The sequence below is a fragment of the Nyctibius grandis genome, chromosome 20 (genome assembly GCF_013368605.1).
Source record: "Nyctibius grandis isolate bNycGra1 chromosome 20, bNycGra1.pri, whole genome shotgun sequence".
Classification (NCBI taxonomy): Eukaryota; Metazoa; Chordata; class Aves; order Nyctibiiformes; family Nyctibiidae; genus Nyctibius; species Nyctibius grandis.
In genome coordinates, this window is record NC_090677.1 from 6,827,528 (window position 1) to 6,853,161 (window position 25,634).

The 25,634-nt window shown below is 51.9% G+C and overlaps 1 protein-coding gene across 2 annotated transcripts in view; it reads left to right on the forward strand.

The window, feature by feature from the left end:
• TXNDC16 (thioredoxin domain containing 16) overlaps positions 1–21,085 on the forward strand; it is a 43,936-nt gene extending 22,851 nt beyond the window's left edge. For both annotated transcript variants that reach the window (XM_068416625.1, XM_068416626.1), the window contains exons 14-20: positions 1,425–1,593; positions 2,271–2,407; positions 8,190–8,274; positions 13,884–14,022; positions 15,332–15,492; positions 18,121–18,311; positions 20,649–21,085. In XM_068416625.1, coding sequence (XP_068272726.1) covers positions 1,425–1,593; positions 2,271–2,407; positions 8,190–8,274; positions 13,884–14,022; positions 15,332–15,492; positions 18,121–18,311; positions 20,649–20,932 — 1,166 coding nt within the window. In that variant the 3' untranslated portion in view covers positions 20,933–21,085. The remainder of the gene's footprint in view (positions 1–1,424; positions 1,594–2,270; positions 2,408–8,189; positions 8,275–13,883; positions 14,023–15,331; positions 15,493–18,120; positions 18,312–20,648) is intronic.
• The last annotated feature ends 4,549 nt before the right edge of the window (positions 21,086–25,634 follow it).

A 25,634-nucleotide genomic window follows, 5' to 3' on the forward strand; every position in this document is an offset into this window, starting at 1 on the left:
TGTGTACTTGTCTCTGGGTTTCATCCCATCTTTCCCATGTAACTCTCAAATCCTGTTCAAACAAATTTAGGGAAGGCATGAAGATTTCTGAGATACGGCATTCCTGCAGTGGGCATGGATGATGTATGGCCTGAGGACTGTACACAGCCCTGCTGTCCTTGGTCAAGCCTGCAAGTAGGTAGGAGGCAGGTTAGGCGAGGCTGGCAACCAAGGGGTGGTGGCTAGTGAAGCCGGTGATGGTTCACCTGCCAGCTGGTTAGCACAGGCTTAGCTGTGGACCACCAGCAGCGTGTGCTGGTCATCGCCCAACCTGCAGATGAAAGAAAGGCTGATAAGGACATGCTGGAGCTGCAGGCACTGTGTCTTGGGCTCATGGAGAGCATGCAGGGAGCCAGCCTTCATTTGTTTCACTGCTTATGAATCCCTGGAGTTTACTGCTTTGGTGAGACCCATAAAAAGCTTTTTTAGAGCTAGGAACCCAAGTTGGACTGACAGCTCTGTAATTCCCAAGCGTTCTCCCTTTCCCTCTCCCTTACCTGTGAGACCCCAGGCTCTTTCATAAGGTCCTAAACGCACTTCCTAGTGGTTTGGAGATGAGCAGCTTGCATAGGTAGGATGGGGTGGATGCCATCAGGCTGCCAGCCTCTACTACATCTATCATGTTAATGTGACCTTTAAGTGCTCCTCGTGTATAGGGCTCCATGCTTTAGGTGGAACAGACACTTTTCAATACTGGGCACCTTAATAAATGAAAAAGCCTTCAATGCATCAGCCTCCTCCATGCCAAGCCTTATCTCCCCTCTTTCCTGTAAGTGAAGGCCTGCATCATTTCTTTGTCTTGGCCTTATTCTAAGGTATTTCTAGTGCCTTTCCTTACTGCCTTTTGTGCTCCTGGACAGTTGCCTCAGGGTTTCATGGTGTTCCTTTGAGTAACCAGCCAGACGTGAATGCCTCTGGGCATTTCCTTCTGAGAAGTGCAACCTACCGCTTCCCTGAGTTTATTCTCTCCGTGGTTGGATCAATCCACACTTGCTGGGGTATTTAATAACATTCACAGGCTGGAAATAATTACTCTTATGCTCAAAAGTGTAAGGCATATCCATGAATGATTTCAGGAGGGGGATAGCCTGTACTCAAAGGGATTGTGTATTCTGGGCTGGATTTTGACATCCTGCCCATGCAAAGCCACGTTTGACTCCAGGAATGGTCCAGCAGCTTCTCAGTGGTAGCCCACCTGGGCTTGCTCCAAGTGCATGCAGTGTGTTAGGATCCAGCCATGTAGGATGCGTGCCAAAGCAAGCAGAAGCTCTGGCAGCATTAATACAAAGATATGTGATAATACCCCAAAAAAGCTCACAAAAAAGGTCTATTTTTCAACCATTTTTTTTTGCATATTATTTATACATACTTGTTTTCCACTCTAGGAACTCGTGGGGTCTTGCTGTCTCGGGTAAACTGCTGGGACTGGCCTGGTGTTTGCACGAAGGAGAATGTCACTCAGTTTCCCACCATCAAGATCTACAAGAACGGAGAACGAGCAGTGATGTACAACGGCATGTGGGGAACTGAAGAGCTGACCAGCTTCATCATGCTGTAAGTGTCTGTTAAGGAGTCCCCGCACAGTAAGACTGGCACATCTGCGAGATGATGTTCTGGAACCTTCATGGCCTGTGTAATGGAACTCCTGTTTGGAAAAGTAATGTCACATTTGATTGTAGACCTGGTGTGGAAATTAGCTTAATGACTTGTCGTGCTTTTCCGTGTCAGGGAACATCTGTTCTTGGACAGTGCATCCATCTGTTGTCACTGTCCCTCTCTCTTTGCTGGAATTCCTTCTCTGGTGTTTTAATGGGAATCCCAAGGATCTCAGAGCAACCACTTTGGCTCAGGGCTGTTCTCTCTTCCCCGTAACCAGCTCCAGTGCCTTCTGTGACTAGACGTTGCCCTTCCTTCCCAGGAGTCTTATTTTTTTCTCTAATGAGGCATAACGATTGTCATATTGTTGTGGCTGCCCTCTCCCTGGCAGTGCTCAAGGCCAGGCTGGATGGGGCTTGGAGCAACCTGGTCTGGTGGAAGGTGTCCCTGCCTGTGGCAAGGGGTTGGAACTGGATGATCTTTAAGGTCCCTTCCAACCCAAACCAGTCTGTGATTCTATGATATTGGGTTGGGGCATTGTTATTACAATAAGGACTGAGGTTGCCCTTTTGTCTCTTCATCCCAAAAGTGGAGAAGGTGGCAGCAGCTCATGTTGTTTCTCTGCCTTTCTGTAGGAGCCGAGTTTCCTGCCCTCTGAAGCTGGCCACGATGGATGAAGCAGAAGGATATTTAAGAGGAGAGTTTCCATCTGAGCTGTCATCCTATCACCACACTTCGCTTCTGGGAGTATTTAGCACAGCCATGAGTGAAGGTTAGTGTGGGATTTTTGGACTGAACACTCAGTTTCATTCCAAGCTGGTGAAGGGTCTGGAGGGTCTGACCTACAAGGAATGGCTGAGGGAGCTGGGGGTGTTTAGCCTGGAGAAGAGGAGGCTCAGAGGTGACCTTATTGCAGTCTACAACTACCTGAAGGGAGGTTGTAGTGCAGTGGGAGTCGGCCTTTTCTCCCAGGCAACTAGTGATAGGACAAGAGGACACAGCCTCAAGCTTGGCCAGGGGAGGTTCAGGTTGGACATTAGGAAGCATTTCTTCTCAGCAAGGGTCATTAGCCATTGGAAGGGGCTGCCCAGGGAGGTGGTGGAGTCACCATCTCTGGAGGTGTTTAAGAAAAGACTGGACATGGCCCTTAGTGCCATGGTCTAGTTGCCATGGTGGTGTCAGGGCAATGGTTGGACTCGATGATCCCAGAGGGCTCTTCCAACCTGATTGATTCTGTGATTCTGTGATGGGAGAGGGATGATTCCAGGTGCTTGGAAGTTCCTCTGTGTTTCATTTTCTCTACATGTGTTTGCTCACATCACAGCCTGCCTGGCACTGCCCTTTTTAATTTTACAAGTAGAAGACCACAGGTGACTCCAGATGTGGGACCTAAGGTCCATGTCCTGGCTCAGAGGAAATCCACCTGTGGACTTTGAAATAGGTGGGCAGAGCCCCCAGCGTGGGGAGCATCGGCTATAAACCCCAAGGAAAGTGGCTGGAAGGAGTGTTTTGAACTCGTTTGAATTTGTCTCACTGTGTAGTCTCAGACAGTACCGTCCTGGCCAGTGCTGGGACAGCAGAGTGGCTGCAACTTAGAGCAGTCACGCTCTCCCTTCCCTGCCTGCTGCGTTAGTGCTGTTAGTCACTCAGGTGCTGCTCTGGTAGCATTCATGGCGTGCCATAGCTGTGGTCCAGGATCCCTTGGGTTTCCACAGCCTTCCTCAAAGACAGGGAAATGGACCCAAGAGCTGTGGTGATTTTTCATGTGACAATCATATATGCTAATAAGGGAGAGGGAATAAAGTCAGTATGCAAAGGGAACAGCGTGTCATGCTTCAGTCAAATCCACAGTGGAGAGCTAGGACCTTCCATCCCCAGGGTATTTCAGTTACCAGCTACCCCTGGGAATTACTGCAGTAAAAAAGGGAGATTTTTCTGGTCTCTGTGAAGATCAAAATTTCAGACTCTTTCATTTTGAAGCTCTGTTGTGGCTGTAAACTTTGGTTAAGTGCAAACCAAGCTACTTTCTCACATGAGGAGGTCCAGAGGGAATCAAGTAACAATAACCACGTAACAAGCGACAGGACGAGAGGAAATGGCCTCAAGTTGCACCAGGGGAGGTTTAGGTTGGAGATCAGGGAAAATTTCTTCCCCAAAAGGGTTGTCAAGCACTGGAACAGGCTGCCCAGGGCAGTGGTGGAGTCCCCATCCCTGGAGGGATTTAAAAGCCGTGTAGATGTGGTGCTGAGGGACATGGTTAGTGGTGGCCTTGGCAGTGCTGGGTTAATGGTTGGACTCGATGATCTTAAAGGTCCTTTCCAACCAAAACGATTCTGTGATTCTATGAATCCACTGTGCTCGGAGGTAAGAGTAAAATAAAGTGTCTGGAACCAACCAGAAGACACCTGGGCTGTGTTCACCGAACCAGCTGACAGCGAATACACCTGCCTTCTTCTGGAGGGTCTAAGTCTGTTACACGTAGCAGAAAATCTTAGCTTTTAGCCTGTTTCTCCCTGGTTTTCATCAGCTGAGCTCCAAAATCTCCCCCCTATTCCGCATATTATTCTACTCTCTGCAGTAGTGGAGCCTGGCTTAACCCCATGACAGGACCTTGGACAACGTGGGGACGGTGAAAGGCGTTCATGGACGGAATCTGGCTGGATGTGTGAGCTCAGAGTCCTTCTTATGGAGAAGTTAATTTCCTTCCATGCAAACAAGCTTGTGGAGGTTTCCAGATGGGAGCTCACAAGATTGCCTCTTCCCTGAGGGCACACTCAGTCTGCAGCCTGGAATGGCATCCACAGTCTGGGGCAACTCAGCTGCAGATGCCAAGGGAGATGAAATACCTGGTGCTTTCACTGCCTGTAACCTGAGGGGTGCTGGAGAACGACCTGAGGGAGCAGAAAACTGGAGCCAGCTGTTCTGGCACCAAACCCAGCCCAGAGTCAGGGAAACCACATTGCTGCTGTTATCAGCCTGCAGACTTATCTGGAATTTCCAGTGATTTTCTCACGGCAAGAATTCCTGCTCCAGCCTGAACCAGCAACGCGCCGTGTCGTTGCCGTTTCTAGTTAACCGAAACAGAGCAACCAGATGTCCAGTTAAATAAAGCCCTGGGTTTTTTCCAAAGTTTGGCATCAGAACTGTGTTAGCTCAGACCCACTGAAGGGTTTCTTAAAGGCTTGTCAGTAAAATTATAATTAAAATTTATTACAGAGAGATGAATGAGCATTTCCCTGGAAACTTGGAGAACTTTTAGGAGAGAAATTTGTTTGCTATGCAGGAACTGGAAGCATACTTGGAAGTAAGACTCTGTCCTAAACCGTGCAGCAGTTGTTTAAAAATACACCTGTGTTCTGGAAAGCTCTGGTAGCATCACAGGGCTTGCCAGTGTCGGTGTAAACCAAGTGAAGGCGGCATGCAAAGATGCTACGGGTGCTGCTGGAGAGCACAGAGGACTCCAAGGGTGTCGTGGGGCTACGGAGGGAGAAAATTAGAAGGGCCAAAGCCCAACTAGAACTTAATCTGAGCTGTAAAAGGCAATTAAAAATGTCTCTGTAAATACATCAGCAACAAGAGGAGGGCTAAGGAGAAGCTCCATCCTGTACTGGATGTGGGGAGAAACATAGGATGAGGAAAAGGCTGAGGTGCTTAATCCCTTCTTTGCCTCAGTCTTTAATAGTAAAACAAGTTGTTCTCGGGGTACCCAGACCCCTGAGCTGGAGGACAGGGATGGGGAGCAGAGTGAAGCCCCCATAATCCAACGGGAAATGATTAAGTGACCCGCTACGCCACTGAGACACGCACAGGTCTCTGGGGACTCTCTGTGTGCTGCAGTGCGTGATCAGGGCCCGTGGGGAATGAAGACTGTCCTCTCAAGGAGGGACTAATTTTCTAGGAAATATTTAAATAGCTTCTTTGGAAGTGCTTTGTGTCTGTAGAGCAGCTGTGTGAATTTGCGGGGTTTCTTGCACAGAGGAAAGGGAACGTCACTGCGAGCTGATGAGAAATGAAGGCTGGTGCATGGCTCTGGGTCAGGCACAGTCCCCAAAACGCTGAAAATTTTGGAAGTGTGGTAGAGAGGGAAGATCTCATCAGGAATGACGCTGATGAAAGGTCTAAGCCTGGACTCTGCTGAAGGTTCTCTTGATTTAGGAGAGAATTCCTGCAGCCGAGGATGCTGCAGGGCAGCACTTCAACATGGGCTTACGTCTCAGGTTAGGGTTTAAAGTTAAATGCCTGTAGAGATGCTCTCCTGAGGAAGTTTGGGTGTGAGCCTGCTCTGTCCACCTCAGGCTGTGTCCTTTAGTGCCTTATGGCACGGGGCGAGCTGATGCTCTGCCCCATGGCAGACATGGACAATTTCACAAGGGGTTTGCTGGTGAAGTTCTTAGTGATCCTTGTCAGCTGGTCCTATGGGTTCCTTTTCTTTCAACACTGATAAAATGAAGTGACCAAAAAGAGCTGGAAACCAACATCAAACCCATCCAACGGTGGTTTCTCTATATCCTGAGATGAACCAGACAAGCTGTGTCACCAGCTTTGTTGTGTGTGTGTTGTTTCCTACACTGTCTGGACCCTCAGTGAGCCACTCCTGTAAGGATCTAAGCTTCCGTTTGGAAGGGAAAATAATATAAAGGAAAGTTTGTGGTCCCTGTGGTTCCAGGGGAATGCAATGGAAAATACGGCTTTGAGTGTAAGCGGAAAGCAGGAGGCAAAGAACCAAAAAGCAATGAGTTGTGAGCCAGCCTCAGTCAACTGAGGTCTGAGTCACCGGTCCCAAGAGCTTGGGCTGGCCAGTTGTGACATGACAGTGAATGGGGTGAGGAACACTGAATAGTATCTGAATGAGATCTCATTTAAGTTATAAAGCCACATATACCATGGCTGTATCTGAGATGTAACCTTAACTCTTGGGAAAACCTGACTTCTCCAAAGAGCATGATTTCTCACTCTCCTTAAGTCGGAAGAGCCTTTTTTGTCGCTTTCAGTTGCTCAATACAAAGAGGGAGGGGTGGTGGTGTTGAAATCCGCCCCACTTTCACCCTACCTTTGGCAGCAGCGGGTTTGATCTCTGATCTATAGCTGTATTTTACAAGCTCACACGCTATGGCTTGCATGTTCTCACAAAGCTGGCCTCTCCCATGGATCCAGCTGCCTAAACCTGAGGATGTTTTGTAAGGGCATAAACCAGCTCGAGTCAGCTTCATGTCGGGGCTCTGCTCTCAGCACGGATAGATTCAGCTGTGATGGATCAAGAGAGCCCCAACCCAGACCTTTCCTTGCCAGCAGGGCAAGGGAGGGGATTCTGCCCCTCTGCTCCGCTCTCGTGAGACCCCCCCTGCAGTGCTGCGTCCAGCTCTGGGGCCCCCAACATGAGAAGGACACGGAGCTGTTGGAGCGAGTCCAGAGGAGGCCACGGAGATGCTCAGAGGGCTGGAGCCCCTCTGCTCTGGAGACAGGCTGAGAGAGTTGGGGCTGTTCAGCCTGGAGAAGAGAAGGCTCCAGGGAGACCTTCTAGCACCTTCCAGTCCCTGAAGGGGCTACAGGAAAGCTGGAGAGGGGCTTTTTACAAGGGCATGGAGTGACAGGATGAGGGGGAACAGTTTTAAACTGAAAGAGGGGAGATTTAGATGAGATCTTAGGAAGACATTCTTTGCTGTGAGGGTGGTGAGACAGTGGCCCAGGTTGCCCAGAGAAGCTGTGGCTGCCCCCTCCCTGGCAGTGTTCAAGGCCAGGTTGTATGGGGCTTGGAGCAACCTGGTGTGGTGGAAGGTGTCCCTGCCCATGGCAGGGGGGTTAGAGCTGGATGATCTTTAAGGTCCCTTCCAACCCAAACCATCCTGTGATTCTATGATCCTCTCCCTGACCTCGCCATCCCCATCAGGCGAGTGGTGGACCCCAGCAGCCGTGGCGCGTGGGTTCATGCTGAGGCAGCGGTTCTGCCCTCTCTTCGCAGCTGCACGAAGCGATGGAGCACGGTGTGTCTGCAGGGCATTCAGCTTTTTGACTTTCCCTGTGCTAGCTGGGTGCCCGTAACACACCCTCCTTGCTCTGAGGAACGGGATAAAATCAAAAGACATTGGAGGAGAGGTTGGTTTACCTGCTGGCCGCTTAGCACTGCTCCAGTTAAGTCATCATCAGTCATTTCCAAAAGGTCATTGGGATTTCTAAGATTTCTATTCAGACTGACTTATAATTGGTCTCCTGTTTCTAAGAACACTTGTGGACTTTAAGTCCTTAAAGACATTTCATTTTCCGGCAGTGCCTCCGTCACGCAGATCCTGGAAACTCAGTGCTGGTGGCTAAAGAGCAAATACTGTTCTCATAATAGGAACTTTCCTCTGATCCTTTCGGCCACTGCCAGCTCCTCCTCCCGTAGCCTGCGGCCACGAGACACATCCATTTCTCACGAGCCTCTGATCGTAGCTCTGTTCCCAACTGACAGTTTGCTGTGGGAGGGTGTTCTGTGTGCAGACAGCGATTTGGTTTCCAGGAGGAAGCTGACACTTCTCTTTCTGCTGTTTATTTTTGTGTCTTTGTGTTTCATACAGCCAGGGAAGCTTTCGAAGAGGCAGGAAACGTCTTAAGTGGCCACGTAACGATGGGGATGTATTTTGAAGATGATGCCTTGGCTTTGTAAGTTGTTTCTCTTTTTTCTTTGGTGAGAATTCAAACATGATCTGCATTTAGTGAGAGCCAACGCCTAGAGCAAGTGTCACTGGCCACGCTGAGTGTTTATCAGCAGCTCTAAGCAGCCACCAGTGACTTTGGTAGGGAGATTGGTCAGGACTCAGCCAAAGGGAGATGTGGCCCTGGCTCTGCCACTGATTTACAACCTGCCCATGGGCAACTCATTTAACCCCGTTGAAATGGACGGTCATTTCCTGCTGTCCCAGTTCACTCTGGGTATTTTCAGTCCTCCAGCTGTGCCAGCCCCCATCCATCACTTGCTTGCTCATATAAACAGGGCCAAACTTTTCTGGAGGAAAGAACAGGCTGGAAAAATGATACCCTCTAGCTAGGGTCAGTGTGTGAGGAAATAAAAACAGTTCTGCCCTTCTCTTTGCGTCAGGAAGTGACGAACTGTTACTGGTCTTCCTCTTTCTGGAGTCCCTTCACCTCCTCCTCTCCTCTTCCCTGCCCTGATGCTGCGGAAGTGCCTGCTGAGGCGGGGATGGGGAAGGGGAGCGTGAGGGGATTGCTGCAAAGCCAGGGCTGTAAATGTGAGCCTTGCTTTGATGGTTGCCCTCAGTTGCCAAGAGCAGCCAAAAGAGAGGCTGCGTGTGACTACTTGCAGGCTTTCTTGGCTAGTGGTGGAGTGGGCATGGTGTCGAGGTGCTGGAGAATGGTTGGAAAGCCCTGAAATAAATGCTGTCTTCCCATGGAGCTGCTGTGGTGTGGAGCAGACGGCCTTTCTGCAGCGCTGTGAAAGGCATTCAATCAATCGACCAACCAGGTTGGAAGAGCCCTCTGGGATCATTGAGTCCAACCATTGCCCTGACACCTCCATGTCAACTAGACCATGGCACTAAGTGCCATGTCCAGTCTTTTCTTAAACCCCTCCAGAGATGGTGACTCCACCACCTCCCTGGGCAGCCCCTTCCAATGGCTAATGACCCTTTCTGAGAAGAAATGCTTCCTAATGCCTAACCTGAACCTCCCCTGGCGAAGCTCATCCAGCTTCCCGGTGGGCACTCACGTCTGGCTGTGAGGTGTTTGCAACTGCCAAGGATGGGGAGGAACCTCCCTCTACCTTTTCAACAGTTAATCTTACCGTGGATCTTTTTCTCTTGAAAGATGTGCCCACCCCTTTCCCTCCCCTTGGCAAGAGCAAGACGTTACCACCATTTCCAGACAGAGCTTTGGGGGGGTGCGTCCTCCTTCTGGAGGAAGAGTGCTGGAGTAATACGGCAGCCTTCCTCTTGGAGATGTGGTAAAGGCAAAGTCAAGGTTTTCTTGGTCAGCTCCTGATCGAATAAGAGCATCAATTGCAGCCCTGACTTGAAGCCAAATTGGAGCTAATGGGATCTGAGCATGTATCAGTCCATGCACTTAATGGTGTCGTTAAGACTCACTCCAGAAAGGGGCAAAGTGCTTTGGTGAGAGATGTTTCAGTGCCTATAAATGCAGCTAGATCCAGGGGGAATCTTCAGCTCATCCTGGCATCTCATTTCCATCAGGAATTAGCTATCAAGGCAGAGTTAAAAACCCCAGAAGGTCCGTGACCTGTTTTCCAACTGTGGGTTGAACAGCCAGTAGTGCAACAGTGAAATATTTTCATTAGTTTCTTACAGATCTCTAGCGTGTCTGATGAGACACCAGCATTTTTGTGGTGTGCCTGGAGAATAAAAATGTCGATATCTTGGTAGTACGTCTCTATTGACCAAACTGTGCTCAAAGCACCAGCCGTGGTCGGGTCTTCGAAGCGAGGCAGTGCCAGGCTTGTTCATTGCTGGGGTGGGAGACCACTGGGCCATGGCAGGTACAGAAGGCACAACCAGCAGCATCGGGGTGATAAACCTGACCCCTCCCCGAGCTAAAAGCCTTTTCTCCCTGAAGGATCTCAGCCCAGCTGATAGAAGGGCAACTAGCGATAGGACAAGAGGACACAGCCTCAAGCTTCACCAGGGGAGGTTCAGGTTGGACATGAGGAAGCATTTCTTCTCAGCAAGGGTCATTAGCCATTGGAAGGGGCTGCCCAGGGAGGTGGTGGAGTCCCCATCTCTGGAGGTGTTTAAGGAAAGCCTGGCCATGGCACTTAGTGCCATGGTCTAGTTGCCATGGTGGTGTCAGGGCAACGGTTGGACTCGATGATCCCAGAGGTCTCTTCCAACCTGATTGATTCTGTGATTCTGTGAAGGAAAAAAGCAAAGGAGGGCTGGGTGATCTTACAAAAGCAGATACCAACAGAAGAAGCCTGTGTTCTCTCAGGAGTGACACGTGCGAGAATACACCTCCATCCTCCCGCTCCAGCCGCGGTCTGCAGCGTGCTCCTGGTTGGTTGGAATAGTTAACACAGTTTATGCAGACACTCATTCTGCCAAGTTTGGATTTTGGCTGTGATTTGTGGGTGAAGCTACTGTAGCTGGTCATCTTCTCACTTCTCAACTGTAAGTAGAAAGTAAACACTTACAGGAATTCCTTATGCAAGAGCCAGGGTGACTTCCTTTCTTAAGAAAAGCAAAGCTATTCTTCTGCTAAACACTCAAGGAGGAAATATTTGTGGCTCCCAGGTCATGGAAAGCTGAGTCCCCTCTTCCGAGAGCAAAAGGTATACAGAATACACAAAGAATGTCGTTAGCAAAACTGTTTGCTCAGCAAGCACCTGCTCGGTGGGTAACTAACGAAAAAAAAAAAGCGTTAAGGAAGAAATGCTTTGAATGAAGTCATTATTTATTTCTCAAATACTTAGATGTCGTAGATTCTTGCCAAGTATTTGTTTGCAGATGGTTTTGATTTAAATGCGAGTCTCCTGTTACCCATCGAATGCCTCTGCTATAGAAATAGAAAGCTGTCGTAAGCAGCAACACAACCACTGGTAACGGTAAGATGAGAAGTGATCCCAGGGTAGACTCTAGCTATTAGATGGGCAATTTGTTGGTTTTCTGGCAGTATTTAAGAATTACAGAATCACAGAATCAATCAGGTTGGAAGAGAGCTCTGGGATCATCAAGTCCAACCATTGCCCTGACACCACCAGGGCAACTAGACCATGGCACTAAGTGCCATGTCCAGGCTTTTCTTAAACCCCTCCAGAGATGGTGACTCCAGCACCTCCCTGGGCAGCCCCTTCCAATGGCTAATGACCCTTGCTGAGAAGAAATGCTTCCTAATGTCCAACCTGAACCTCCCCTGGTGAAGCTTGAGGCTGTGTCCTCTTGTCCTATCGCTAGTTGCCTGGGAGAAGAGGCCGACTCCGACTTCACTACACCTTACCACTAACTTACTTCACTAACTTCCTTACCAAAGGCTGCTGAACAAGTTGATGTATTTAAACATAGGGAGCAAGAGTCCTTATCTCCTCTGAGAAGTCATCAAGCCAGAGAGTCTCTTTAAGACCCGTGGAAGTTTGGCAAATTCAAAATCCCTGAATTTAAGCATGGTAAAACCCTAGAAAATTTTTAATTGATTGCAAATACAGATTAATTTGAAAAACCACAGAGAGGAAAGCTATGGACCTTCCTAATGGATCAGAAGATTCCCAGCCATGACCAGAAGTGCAAAACTCAACTGAGCTCCCTTGACTGGTGGAGCTTGGGGGTCTGGGCAGAAAGGAGAAAGCTCAGGGCTGGATTTACAAAGATAAATGAAAAAAAAAAAAAGCAGAGGATACTGCAAAACCAAACTGAAATGGCTCGGCTAAATCCCAGAACAGTTTAGCAACAGGATTCACGACATTTGAAGACCTCAGGAAAGTCCACAGTCATTCATTACTGCTGCTCTTTATCAAGATATCAGTGCAGATCTTGGGTGCCCCTTAGAAATTTGCGGTGGGTGTGTTATTTCCAGACAGATAAGTGCTGAGATGGAGGAAGTGAAAGGCCTATGTATGAGCCGAACACCGTGGCAGTGTCTTAGCTGCAGTTCCCTCCCCTTGCTTTGTCACTGGTGACCTAAAACACTAAACACTGAGATTTATTTCAAACAAATTTGAACAAATCTCCATCCCATTCACTAAAATAAGTGTCCAAACTGAACTTGCCTGAGCAAACCATGGAGGGAAGTGCAGTAAGTTGTAACATGACTTTTCTGTGAGCTGCCTTTCATTAAAAATAAGCAGTTTGTTCTGCAGTAGGTTGAGTCTGGGCTGCATCTTTCTCATATGGGGAAAAAAAAAACCCCAGATGGTCCAGATTACTCTTGAAAAGGGAATCAAAGGCTTTGCACTTCCCCACCTCCACAACCCCAAAATGTCCTTACACCTCACTCACTTCCCCAGCGCTTCTGGTGTCACAGCCTTTGAAAAATTGCCAGTAGCCTTTGAAAAACAAACTACAGACACCCCCCAAAAAAAACTGTCGAGGCAGCTGACTTCCTCCGTCGCGCCCTTCCTCTGCGTGCTGACGTCTGGAGCCTTCAGCCTGAAGTTCCTCAAACTTCCAGAAAACTGCTCTCCCATCTTGGTGTACCCTCTGCCCTTCCATTGCTCGGACTTCTCCTATTTTTGCTTTTTCCACCTTCTCAGCTTTTCTTTAAATACCCTTGAACCCTCTTTAACCAGAAGAATGTTGGGGAACAAAGGGTGAGCTGGTTTCTCCACCAAGAGTACGTGTGCAGGCCGGGTGTGTTTGCTCTAACGTGGGGCTGGACCTCAGCAAAGTTGCCTGTGTTCACCAAGCCAAAAATCAGATCTCCTGGAGCTTATTTTGTGTAGGTTGGTGTCCCTCAGATGGAGTCTGAGACCTTCTGTTTGCCTTGGCTCAGGAGGCAGAGTAAACCACTGGGTGGGTATTTGCACCACCTAACCTGAGGTGTGAAAACGAAAGAGGAGTGCCAGCAGATAGTTTAGATGGTGGTTTTGATTCCTCCTATTATTTAGCTGCTGATGTCTCTCTGCAGAAGAAAGTGCTGGGTTTGTGTACGTATATATTTAGCATCTGGTGTGAGCTGGGCAAGCGCTTGTTTCAGAAGGGGACGAGGGAACACGTCAGCCCCGTCTCTCCCTGTCACAGAACCACAGAATCAATGAGGTTGGAAGAGCCCTCTGGGATCATCGAGTCCAACCATTGCCCTGACACCACCATGGCAACTAGACCATGGCACTAAGTGCCATGTCCAGGCTTTTCTTAAACGCCTCCAGAGAAGGTGACTCCACCACCTCCCTGGGCAGCCCCTTCCAATGGCTAATGACCCTTTCTGAGAAGAAATGCTTCCTAATGTCCAACCTGAACCTCCCCTGGCGAAGCTTGAGGCTGTGTCCTCTTGTCCTATCACTAGTTGCCTGGGAGAAGAGGCCGACTCCCACTGCACTACAACCTCCCTTCAGGTAGTTGTAGACTGCACTAAGGTCACCTCTGAGCCTCCTCTTCTCCAGGCTAAACACCCCCAGCTCCCTCAGCCGTTCCTTGTAGGTCATAAATAAGGACTGGGCAGGAACTGGAGAGGGAGCGATGGGGAACATCAGCCTTTCCCTCCCCTGCCTCCGTGTCCCCTCTGTTCACCATGAGGATGCCAGCTCTGCGTGCAGCAGGTACGGCGTGTGCCAAATCCCCCGGCCGGTTCTCGTTACCATCCCTCTTTTTCAGATCCCGTAAATACGCCGTGTCCCCCCCAGCCCTCCTCCTTGCCAGGAGCGGAGGTCGGAGCGTGGAAGGCATCGCTTTATCCAAACAGAGCGCGCAGGACATGGTGCGGATGATCAGATACGAATTGCTGGACATTTTTGTAAGTTTTTTTTTAAAAAAAGTCCTTTTTCCATTGTGGGCGTTTGCAGAAGCGCTGCGATCCCTCCACTGATGACAGCGTGGAGCTATGCAAAATAAATGTGTGTGCTCGTTGTTTCTCTCATGCTGAGTTATGTTTGTTTTTAAATTTTATGGCTTGAATCAGACAGTCTGGACAGAAATCTGCTGTTTGCTGTGTGGTCTCGTGGGAGGAGACCCTGGGAGGCGATGGCCTGGCTTCTGCTCATAGTCACAGACCCGCTGCCGTGGTGGCTTGGCCTCTCGCAGGGTCTGCTCCCTGCCTCTCGCACGTGCCTTCAGAGACTGGTTATAGCCATAACCATGGAGCTGGGCTGAGCTGGCCTTGCTTCTGCCTCCCCTGCGCACACCCATTCATCTCCGAGTGCACAGCTGCTCATTCAGACTTGCCTTGCGATGGGCAGGGTTGGGCGTAGAGACGTCTCCAAAGTGCACCAAGATCCCAGCACCCACGCTTGTTTTCACAGAATCACAGAATGGTTTGGGTTGGAAGGGACCTTAAAGACCATCCAGTTCCAACCCCCTGCCACGGGCAGGGACACCTTCCACCAGACCAGGCTGCTCCAAGCCCCATCCAACCTAGCCTTGAACACTGCCAGGCAGGGGGCAGCCACAGCTTCTCTGGGCAACCTGGGCCAGGGTCTCACCACCCTCACTGCAAAGAATTTCTTCCTAAGATCTCGTCTCAATCTCCCGTCTTTCAGTTTAAAACCATTCCCCCTCGTCCTATCACTCCATGCCCGTGTAAAAAGCCCCTCTCCTGCTTTCCTGTAGCCCCTTCAGGTACTGGAAGGTGCTAGAAGGTCTCCCCGGAGCCTTCTCCAGGCTGAACAGCCCCAACTCTCTCAGCCTGTCTCCATAGCAGAGGTGCTCCAGCCCTCGGATCATCTCCGTGGCCTCCTCTGGACTCGCTCCAACAGCTCCGTGTCCTTCTCATGTTGGGGGCCCCAGAGCTGAACGCAGCACTGCAAGGGGGGGTCTCATGAGAGTGGAGCAGAGGGGCAGAATCCCCTCCCTTGCCCTGCTGGCCACGCTGCTGGGGATGCAGCCCAGGACACGGCTGGCTCTGGGCTGCCAGCGCACATTGCCGGCTCATGGTGAGCTTCTCGTCAACCATCAAGAAGCTGCTCGCGTTCTCGAGCGGCTTGTGTTCAGCATGGACCCTACAGCCTTGCTTAGCCCCTGTGCCCCTTGTGTAAGGACAGAAAGTCTAATTTTGTCCTGTTCTCTCCTCCCCATAAGCCCCAACTTCTTGTTTTGATGTCTTGCAGCCAGAAATCACCGTGCAGAACCTGCCCCGCTACTTGCAACTCAGAAAGCCTTTCCTCATCTTGTTCAGCGATGGCGACATCGGTCAAGTGGAAAGCGAGGAAATGCTGAAGCTGGCAAAAGGAAGGCTCCAGCAGGGGTTTGTGGCTTGCTGGTTGAACTTGTAAGTGTGTGAAAACCTCTTTTCTTCTTTCCGTTAGCTCGCTTTTAGCATTTCAGGGGAAGAAAAAACTGAGTCTGCAGTTACTGAAAACACTATCAAACAGTATCTAGCTGGTAATGGGATTATTCGCTCTGAAGTCATCATCAGTTGGGAGGTCAAATCACTTAGCAATGATTCAGCGTGTATTCTGGGCAGCTGCAAAATCACACGACCAAGTAAAATTAGTAAATCTTTAATTGATTGCAGAAATGGCTTTCAGGGGAGGAAAATGTTCTCAAAGATAATTGCATGGTAGGTTGACCCTGGCTCTGGTGTTATTCGTATTTTTGTCACGTGTGAGAGAAAAAAAGTGTATTTGCCATCCTGGGGTGTCTTATGGTGATTTTTTCTCCACTGGCAATTAGAGGGAAGCACAATGGGACAATTACTGATTGTTGCCTGGGGGAAAGAAAGTCGTCAGAAGAAGGGACAGCCAGCAGAAGCCCCGTAAGACAAACTAAAAAGATACTCAAGAAACAAGATGAATCCAGGAGCTAAGAAATAGAAAGTTGTAGGAGAGGGGATTTTTTTTTAATCCTCCCCTCCCTAGTTGCGTTTTCAATTTTTAGCCTCTACTTGTTTTGCCCGAGCCCAGAGACACCTCACCGTCTTAATCATAACGTGCTTTGAGGTCTGGGAAGCGCCTCGCAGCGTGGGCTGACGTTTAGCTAACGGGGAATGCACATGTTTGCAGAGAGGAGACGATTTGTTTGCCAGTAACGCACAATGGACGAGAGCTCCTGGAACTCCCCCACCTACACATCTGCCTTTGCTTTCCCTTCCTGAGAAGGAGAGAGCTGGCCTCTGTGACAGCAACAGGGCATCACCACAAGAGAGGGCAGAATCACAGAATCAATCAGGTTGGAAGAGCCCTCTGGGATCATCGAGTCCAACCACTGCCCTGACACCACTGTGTCAGCTAGACCATGGCACTAAGTGCCATGTCCAGGCTTTTCTTAAACCCCTCCAGAGATGGTGACTCCACCACCTCCCTGGGCAGCCCCTTCCAATGGCTAATGACCCTTGCTGAGAAGAAATGCTTCCTAATGTCCAACCTGAACCTCCCCTGGTGAAGCTTGAGGCTGTGTCCTCTTGTCCTATCGCTAGTTGCCTGGGAGAAGAGGCCGACTCCCACTGCACTACAACCTCCCTTCAGGTAGTTGTAGACTGCACTAAGGTCACCTCTGAGCCTCCTCTTCTCCAGGCTAAACACCCCCAGCTCCCTCAGCCGTTCCTCGTAGGTCAGACCCTCCAGACCCTTCACCAGCTTGGTCGCCCTCCTCTGGACTCGCTCCAACACCTCAACATCTTTCTTGAAGTGCGGGCCCAGAATACGGCCATTGGCTCGAAAAGAGTAGCATCGTCCTAGAAAGAGGACCTCATTCCTGTGGCGAGAGCCAGCTCAGACCTCGAGCATCACTCTCAGCCTGAAAATATGCTGGAAGGACTCAGCATCTTCATGGGCTTGCTGTCCCTCCATCTCAATGTCTTCTTTGGCTCTCTCTGTGTCCCTTGGGGAGGTTGCCAGCCCAGCTCCTCGGGCTGTGGGGTCCACCCAGGGCCTGGACTGCCTGAGCATAGCCCTGTGCCTCAGCTCCTGCCTCCCCATCCCCTGTGGACTCACTGCAGCTGCGAGGCGGTGGAGGGAGCGGGGCTGGAAGGAGCTGGTAGCTCTCCGTGCTACCAGGGGCTAACCACGGCCGGCTGCAGGACCTGTCCCGCTCCTGTCTCACCCATTCTTAAAAACTGATGGTAGAGAACGTTTCACACCCTCCTGCAGACTTTGTCCAAGCTCCTCCTGCTCGAGGGTTTCTTTACACATCTGATCTCCTTTACTCCGCTCTCATGAGACCCCCCCTGCAGTGCTGCGTTCAGCTCTGGGGCCCCCAACATGAGAAGGACACGGAGCTGTTGGAGCGAGTCCAGAGGAGGCCACGGAGATGCTCAGAGGGCTGGAGCACCTCTGCTATGGAGACAGGCTGAGAGAGTTGTGGCTGTTCAGCCTGGAGAAGAGAAGGCTCCGGGGAGACCTTCTAGCACCTTCCAGTACCTGAAGGGGCCACAGGAAAGCGGGAGAGGGGCTTTTTACAAGGGCATGGAGTGACAGGACGAGGGAGAATGGTTTTAAAGTGAAAGAGGGGAGATTGAGATGAGATATGAGGAAGAAATTCTTTGCTGTGAGTGTGGTGAGACAGTGGCCCAGGTTGCCCAGAGAAGCTGTGGCTGCCCCCTCCCTGGCAGTGTTCAAGGCCAGGCTGGATGGGGCTTGGAGCAACCTGGTCTGGGGGAAGGTGTCCCTGCCCATGGCAGGGGGTTGGAAGTGGATGGTCTTTAAGGTCCCTTCCAACCCAAACCATCCTGTGATTCTGTGATTCTATGATCTGCTGCCTGCTCCCTCTCCATTGGACCCCAATGGCTTGCTTAAGGCATTGAGCTTATAAATAATGCAGTGAGCTTCTACAGCTGTCCCATCGGCCAAACCACGTGCTTCGCTGGATGTGTCCCGAGGGCTTTGGTGCTTGCTCATCTCTTGGTCCTGTTGTGCTGCCAAACTGCTGGTGAGCAAGTTGGATCTCCTCTTCCCCACAGGAAGAAGACTCCGGTGGGACGTGGCATCCTGAAGACGTACTTTGCCACCGTGCCTTCGCTGCCTCTTCTCGTCTGGGTGAACCTTCATGCCGGGGGTCAGGTATTCCATTTCCCATCAGAGCAGTCCATCACTGAGTCGAACGTCTTGTCTTGGCTGGAGAAGCTCAAAGCAGGACTGGAGATTCCCAGCAGTAAGTGGACACGTGTTTATAACGTCCCTAAGAGCGCCGTTAGCTCCGCTCTGTTTATGAGACGATGCTCCGTGCAATAAATTGTCTGCCCTGGAATTTAATGATGGAAAAACTAGCTATGCTAATTTGAGCTGGAGAAGTACAAATAGTCCGGCCAGAAGAGAATACCCGTGCTCACGAGTTTGCTTCGGGTCTGTTTAATGTTCAAAGCCAAGTGTGAACCGTTCTGAATCGACATCTCCCCGCAATAGTCCCCAAACCTGGCTGTGCTCTCCAGCTGCTGCGAACAGACTTTCTGGAACGCAGCTTTCTAATAAAATATCTCCTGACTCCCCATTGTCAGCGTAAGAAACAGCTGCTCTATAGGCACCTTCCAGCATTTCTGGGGATGGGAGAGGATAAGGAAGCTGGTGCTTTGCTGTGGTCTTTGGGACAGGAAGGGTTGGCTTGTAACATGAAGCTTTTCACTGTGTCCCTCCTGCCTTGGAAGCTTTGGAGGCTGATCAGCCTCCTGCCTTGGAAGCTTTGGAGGAAGGCAGCAGAGATGTGCCTTCCCCACGTGTTACATGTAGCCATAAGGTGCTACAGGCGTCTTGGGAATTGCTGACCAACAGCCCACTCCAGGCTCCGGAAAGGCGATGGGGCTCTTCAGCCTGGAGAAGAGAAGGCTCCGGGGAGACCTTCTAGCACCTTCCAGTGCCTGAAGGGGCTACAGGAAAGCGGGAGAGGGGCTTTTGACAAGGGCATGGAGTGACAGGACAGGGGGAACGGTTTTAAACTGAAAGAGGGGAGACTGAGATTAGATATCAGGAAGAAATTCTTTGCTGTGAGGGTGGTGAGACCCTGGCCCAGGTTGCCCAGAGGAGCTGTGGCTGCCCCCTCCCTGGCAGTGTTCAAGGCCAGGTTGGATGGGGCTTGGAGCAACCTGGTGTGGTGGAAGGTGTCCCTGCCCGTGGCAGGGGGTTGGAAGTGGATGATCTTTAAGGTCCCTTCCAACCCAGACCATTCTATGGTTCTGTGATTCTATGACTCCACTTGATCTTTGTGTATTTTAAAATGAGCCTTTCAAAGCAAGTGTTTCCAAAAGCGGGGTGGGGGAAGACGTGTAGGCTCTTTCCAGAGCTGAAGACACCATTTCTGACCCAGTAATTGCTGGGAGAACCCCGTGAGTCAGCTGCACCCCCCGCATCTCTTTCTATTACCTGGCTGTCACGTGTGTCTCTCGGTAGGGACGTTGGTTTTTCAGGGGTGTCAGAGGGGTGCGTTGATGGCTGAGCAGCACACTGCATGGCCACGAGCTGTGCCAGCCACCACAGCCTCCTTTCTCAGGCTTTTAAGTGCTACGGACCATGTGATCAGTCTTAAAAGCATAAATTAAAGAGCATCCTCACGTAATGGGACCGCTTCCTCCTCATGTAGACAGCCAACTCCCCTCGCTCCTAATGGCACCTCAGCGATGCACAGTCATTAACACGGTTATATGAGACCCGAATGAAACATCCACCCACGGATGGTCAGACCCCGAGTGTGACCTTTGCATGGGGGGTGTCTGAGGACAGAGAACCCCCGTAGCCTTTGGGGAGCGGAGCCTTGGCCAGCTCCAGTAAATACTAATGCATCCTTAGCTGGTTTAATTTGGGTGGTGGTATTTGTCTTGGAGGAAAGCTGGTGATCTTTAAGAAAAGACCTTGAATTTTGCATTTGCTGGAAGGGCAAAAAAAAGCCATAATTAATCATAGAATCATAGAATGACAGGATGGTTTGGGTTGGAAGGGACCTTAGAGATCATGTAGTTCCAACCCCCTGCCACGGGCAGGGACACCTTCCACCAGACCAGGTTGCTCCAAGCCCCATCCAACCTGGCCTTGAACACTGCCAGGGAGGGGGCAGCCACAGCTTCTCTGGGCAACCTGGGCCAGGGTCTCACCACCCTCACAGCAAAGAATTTCTTCCTCAGATCTCATCTAAATCTCCCCTCTTGCAGTTTAAAACCGTTCCCCCTCGTCCTGTCACTCCATGCCCTTGTAAAAAGCCTCTCTCCCGCTTTCCTGTAGCCCCTTCAGGCACTGGAAGGTGCTAGAAGGTCTCCCCGGAGCCTTCTCTTCTCCAGGCTGAACAGCCCCAGCTCTCTCAGCCTGTCTCCATAGCAGAGGGGCTCCAGCCCTCTGAGCATCTTTGTGGCCTCCTCTGGACTCACTCCAACAGCTCCGTGTCCTTCTCACGTTGAGGCCCCAGAGCTGGACGCAGTGCTCCAGTATTGCTGTGAAAGGGCAGTGCCCGCGGAGCGGGGCTGCGTAACTCTTACCTCATTGACACGGGACTGTGTTTGCTTCTCAGGTACCTTGTCTGAGGAGGACTGGAAACCACCTCTCCCTGCTTACGACTTCCTCCAGATGATGGAGACGGCCGTGCCCGAGCTCCCCCTCCACACCTCCCACCGCCACGGGGACATGCCAGAGCGGCGCCCGTCCGAAAGCCCTGGAGGGGACACTGCCGTCCAGGAGGAGCCATCCCAGGAGACCGAGGCAGAGAAAGCCGGGTCCCCTGGGAGGGACCTGCGGGGGACAGCCCCGAGGCTGGCAACAAGGGATAAGCAGGGCAAGAGACACAGCGAGCTGTGAGAGCTGGGCATCCCCCTGCCCGGGGCAGGGGAAGATGTGGGACAGTGCCCAGAAAACCTTGTCACTTTCCCACCCCTCCATGAGCCTTTACACCAGAGAGAGGAGTGCTTTGAGCTATAAATCACAGAATCACAGAATCACAGAATCAACCAGGTTGGAAGAGCCCTCTGGGATCATCGAGTCCAACCATTGCCCTGACACCACCACGTCAACTAGACCATGGCACTAAGTGCCATGTCCAGGCTTTTCTTGAACCCCTCCAGAGATGGTGACTCCACCACCTCCCTGGGCAGCCCCTTCCAATGGCTAATGACCCTTGCTGAGAAGAAATGCTTCCTAATGTCCAACCTGAACCTCCCCTGGTGAAGCTTGAGGCTGTGTCCTCTTGTCCTAGCGCTAGTTGCCTGGGCGAAGAGGCCAACTCCCACTTCACTACAACCTCCCTTCAGGTAGTTGTAGACTGCAATAAGGTCACCATATAGTTTCTATATGTCTCACACAGGCGCTTTGGTTGCCCCCGAGCAGGAAGGGGTGAGCGATTCCAGGATCAAAAGCACATTTCTCTCCCCGCCCCGGTTGCAGTAGGGCTTTGGTGATGTCTGGGCAAGCCTTGCTTGAAAAAGTGATAGCATCTGCACCATGACCGTGTGGGGCTGGGGGGGGGTGAGCGTGCCACCCGTGCCGGGGCTGCTTAAACTGGCACCCGTGGTGTTTACACCTGACTTGTGAACCGAATTAGTGAGCGTGTTCATCCCCGGGGGTAAGAGGAGTGTCTGGTTTGATTACGAAGGCTGGAGCTCAGGTCATCGCAATGGGGATTTGCACAAAAATCTGCTGGCAAATCCCAAGGGCAGGCGGGTTGGAAGCTGGCTTTGCTCAGCGCTGGCATTTTCTTGGTTACAAGCCCGGGGGGTTATTTGCAGCCTCGATTTGTCTTGGCTGGTGGTGACAGCAGCGAAGTTGGTGCTTTCTGAGCCAGGGAAGGTGCGGGGAGTGAAGTCTGCAGAAAGATCAGCGCTTTGGGAACGAGGGGAGGGAGATCATAGAATCACAGGATGGTTTGGATTAGAAGGGACCTTAAAGACCATCCAGTTCCAACCCCCTGCCACAGACAGGGACACCTTCCACCAGACCAGGTTGCTCCAAGCCCCATCCAACCTGGCCTTGAACACTGCCAGGGAGGGGGCAGCCACAGCTTCTCTGGGCAACCTGGGCCAGTGTCTCACCACCCTCACAGCAAAGAATTTCTTCCTCATATCTCATCTCAATCTCCCCTCTTTCAGTTTAAAACCATTCCCCCTCGTCCTGTCACTCCATGTCCCCAGGAGATGAAGGGCAAGGCTGGCAGTGCTGGGGACGGACCCTTCCGAGGTGGGATGGAGCTGCTGTCCAGCCTCTGCTCCTCTCCTGGGGACAGCAAAAGGTCTGTCATGCCTTGCTGGAGGACCTGAGCCTGCGTGGGATGTGGGCTGGGGAGAGCCGTGTGTTTGCAGGGAAGCTTTGTCTAATCCCACCCCCTGCCCTAAACATCTACTCCCTTCCACAGCATCGCTGAGATCTGCCGGGAGGGTCCGATCCTCCTTATGGCTCTGACGTTACTAAATAGACCATTAGTCCTGGGCTCTCCTTGAAGCCCTTAATTGAAACAGACCATTTTTGGACTTAATGAGAGGCTTAGAGCCAAAATGTGTGTATTTAAAGTAATAAACTGTCACATGCAGGGGGGGGCCTGCCATGCAGCTGAGGATTCCTGAGGGAAGGAGCAGATCAGGGCACGGACGGATCTTCTCAGCAAGGGTCATTAGCCATTGGAAGGGGCTGCCCAGGGAGGTGGTGGAGTCCCCATCTCTGGAGGGGTTTAAGAAAAGCCTGGACATGGCACGTAGTGCCATGGTCTGGTTGACATGGTGGTGTCAGGGCAACGGTTGGACTCGATGATCCCAGAGGGCTCTTCCAACCTCATTGATTCTGTGATTCCCGTCGTTCCTCTGCTCTATAAGGTCGTTACGCTGCTGGGCCCTAACGAGCTGTACGTCGGCTGCTTCCCATCCTGGCCCTAATGCCGTGACTGCATCGCTGTCCCACTTGGTGCAGGTGAACTGCGATGTTTGGGCTTGTCATTGATGTCTGAAATAAATTCTGTCTCAATCTGTGTCTGTCGGGCGCAGCACGGAGGGTCTGGTGCCCTGGGCTGGGGTGGGTGCACCCCTCCGGGGATCCCGTCCTTCAGCGGGGTTTGTGTGAACCTCACTCTTCTCGTCCTGTTTCCATCACAGCCCTTCGGGTGTGCAGCATCGGGGCGGGAGCTTGTCACTAGGGGTCAGTGGCACATCTCCCTGATGGCTGCAGCATCGCTGCCTCTCCCAGCGCCGGAGCGTGGCCACCAAAGCCATGCAGGGCCAGGAACGGTGACCCGGTGGGTGCTGTGGGGACACTGGTGGCTGAGGGACTTTTGCTCCCAGGGACAGTGGCTGGAGAAGGTCTGAAGGGCTGGGGAGTCCCGGCTCTACAGGGTTCAGCCCCCACGTCAGCAGCGGGATCCATCAGCCTGAGCCTCCCGGCTGGGGTTGGGGGTGCCGGGAGCCCCGAGCCAAGCCCAGCCAGCGGGTCCCTGCGGTGACTTGATTAATTCATTGATTGATTGATTGACTTGGGGAAGGGACGTGCTCATCCGCATCCCACCGCTGCTAGCATCAGACTGGGTCGGCCGCCGTGTTTGCTGGAGCTGCTGAGTGGGAGCATGGGTGCGGGTCGGGGTCCTGGACCACAGCAGGCTTTGAGCTTGTTGGTTTTTTTTTTAAAATACAAAATGACTTTTTCATTGCGTAGCATGAGCAGGCACTTAGGGCAATCTATGGAGGCATGTATGTGCCAGGATGTGTGGGGACAGGGAGAAAATGTGAGGGATATCGGGGACAGTTTGATTGTGGTCTGCATCCCACAGTGTGGGAGGAGATGCCCCTGCACTGGGTTGGTTTTAATAGCCATGGCTCTGGGGACAGAGCGGTGTGGGAAGGAATATTAGAGTCATGGAATCACAGACTGGTTTGGGTTGGAAGGGACCTTAAAGACCATCCAGTTCCAACCCCCCTGCCATGGGCAGGGACACCTTCCCCCAGACCAGGTTGCTCCAAGCCCCATCCAACCTGGCCTTGAACACTGCCAGGGAGGGGGCAGCCACAGCTGCTCTGGGCAACCTGGGCCAGGGTCTCACCACCCTCACAGCAAAGAATTTCTTCCTCATATCTCATCTCAATCTCCCCTCCTTCAGTTTAAAACCGTTCCCCCTTGTCCTGTCACTACTTGCCCTTGTAAAAAGTCCCTCTCCCACTTTCCTGTAGGCCAAAGGTGGATATTTGCATGTACTTCATGCACTTTGGGAGCCTTTCAGGGGGTGTTTAAATGTCAGTGGTTGATCAGAAGATAAAATGATGATGCACAAAAAAAAAAAGATGCCTGTCGTGGAGAACACAACAATTTAGATTATTGTCCAAAACACTAGGAAGTTCTCCATGCGCTGTGCTCTGACTGGTCTTTCGCCATCCTCGATGAGCCCTGCAGATCCATCCCCGTCCGTGAGGAGGGAGGAAGGTTTGCAGCAGCAATGTGAGGGTGCACGGTGTGTTTTCCATGTTTAAAGAGCTTTTAGAGGAATGGTCATAGAACCACAGAATAGTTTTGGTTGGAAAAGACCTTTAAGATCACAGAGTCCAACCGTTACCCCAGCACTGCCAAGCCCACCACTAACCCATGTCCCTCAGCACCACATCTACATGGCTTTTAAATCCCCCCAGGGATGGGGACTCCACCACTGCCCTGGGCAGCCTGTTCCAACGCTTGACAACCCTTTGGGTGAAGAAATTGTCCCTGATCTCCAACCTAAACCTCCCCTGGCACAACTTGGGGCCGTTTCCTCTCATCCCATCACTTGTTACCTGGGAGTGATAGTCCTGGAGGCACCTGCTGCAAGTCCTTGTGGTGGAAGGTGAATTTTCCAAATGGGCTGTTCTCAGCCCATCCTGGACCACTGGTGGCCACAGTCCCTCCCGTTAAGCCTCACTCCGTGGCTCTTGTCCAGCTGTGCCATCAGGATGCAGCTGCAGGATGGCTGAAGACAAGGCTGCAGGAGGGAGGAGGCTTGCAGGAGAGGACACTGGCCCCAGGGGGGAGATGCTGGAGGCAGGAGCGGGGGCACGGGAAGGACACGTCTGCCGGTGCATGGGCAGCTGCCGCGCCAGCGATTGCTGGCAGCGCTGCCAGGATGTGGAGCAGGACGTAAGGACATGGACCTGGTGGGCTGGCTTGTGTCTCCTGGGCTCATCGGTGCCTGGTGCTGCGCGGGGACGGGGGGTCTGGCAGGGTGGGGACCAGTGACTCCGTCCCATCTGGCAGTTCAGCCTGGCAGAGATGAACTGCCAGAGGCAGGGCAGGGTCCTGCCAGAGGCAGGGCAGGGTCTGTCTGCTGCCAGAGGCAGGGCAGGGTCCTCTCCAGCATGGCTTGGCCGTGATCCCAGCCATGGGACACCCTCCTTGGCCATGGGACACCTTCCCCTGCCATGGGGCACCTTCCCCTGCCATGGGGCACCCTCTCCTGCCATGGGGCACCCTCCCCTGCATGGAGCACCCTCCCCTGCCACAGGGCACCCTCCCCTACAATGAAGCACCCTCCCTGGCCATGGGACACTCTCCCTGGCCATGGGAC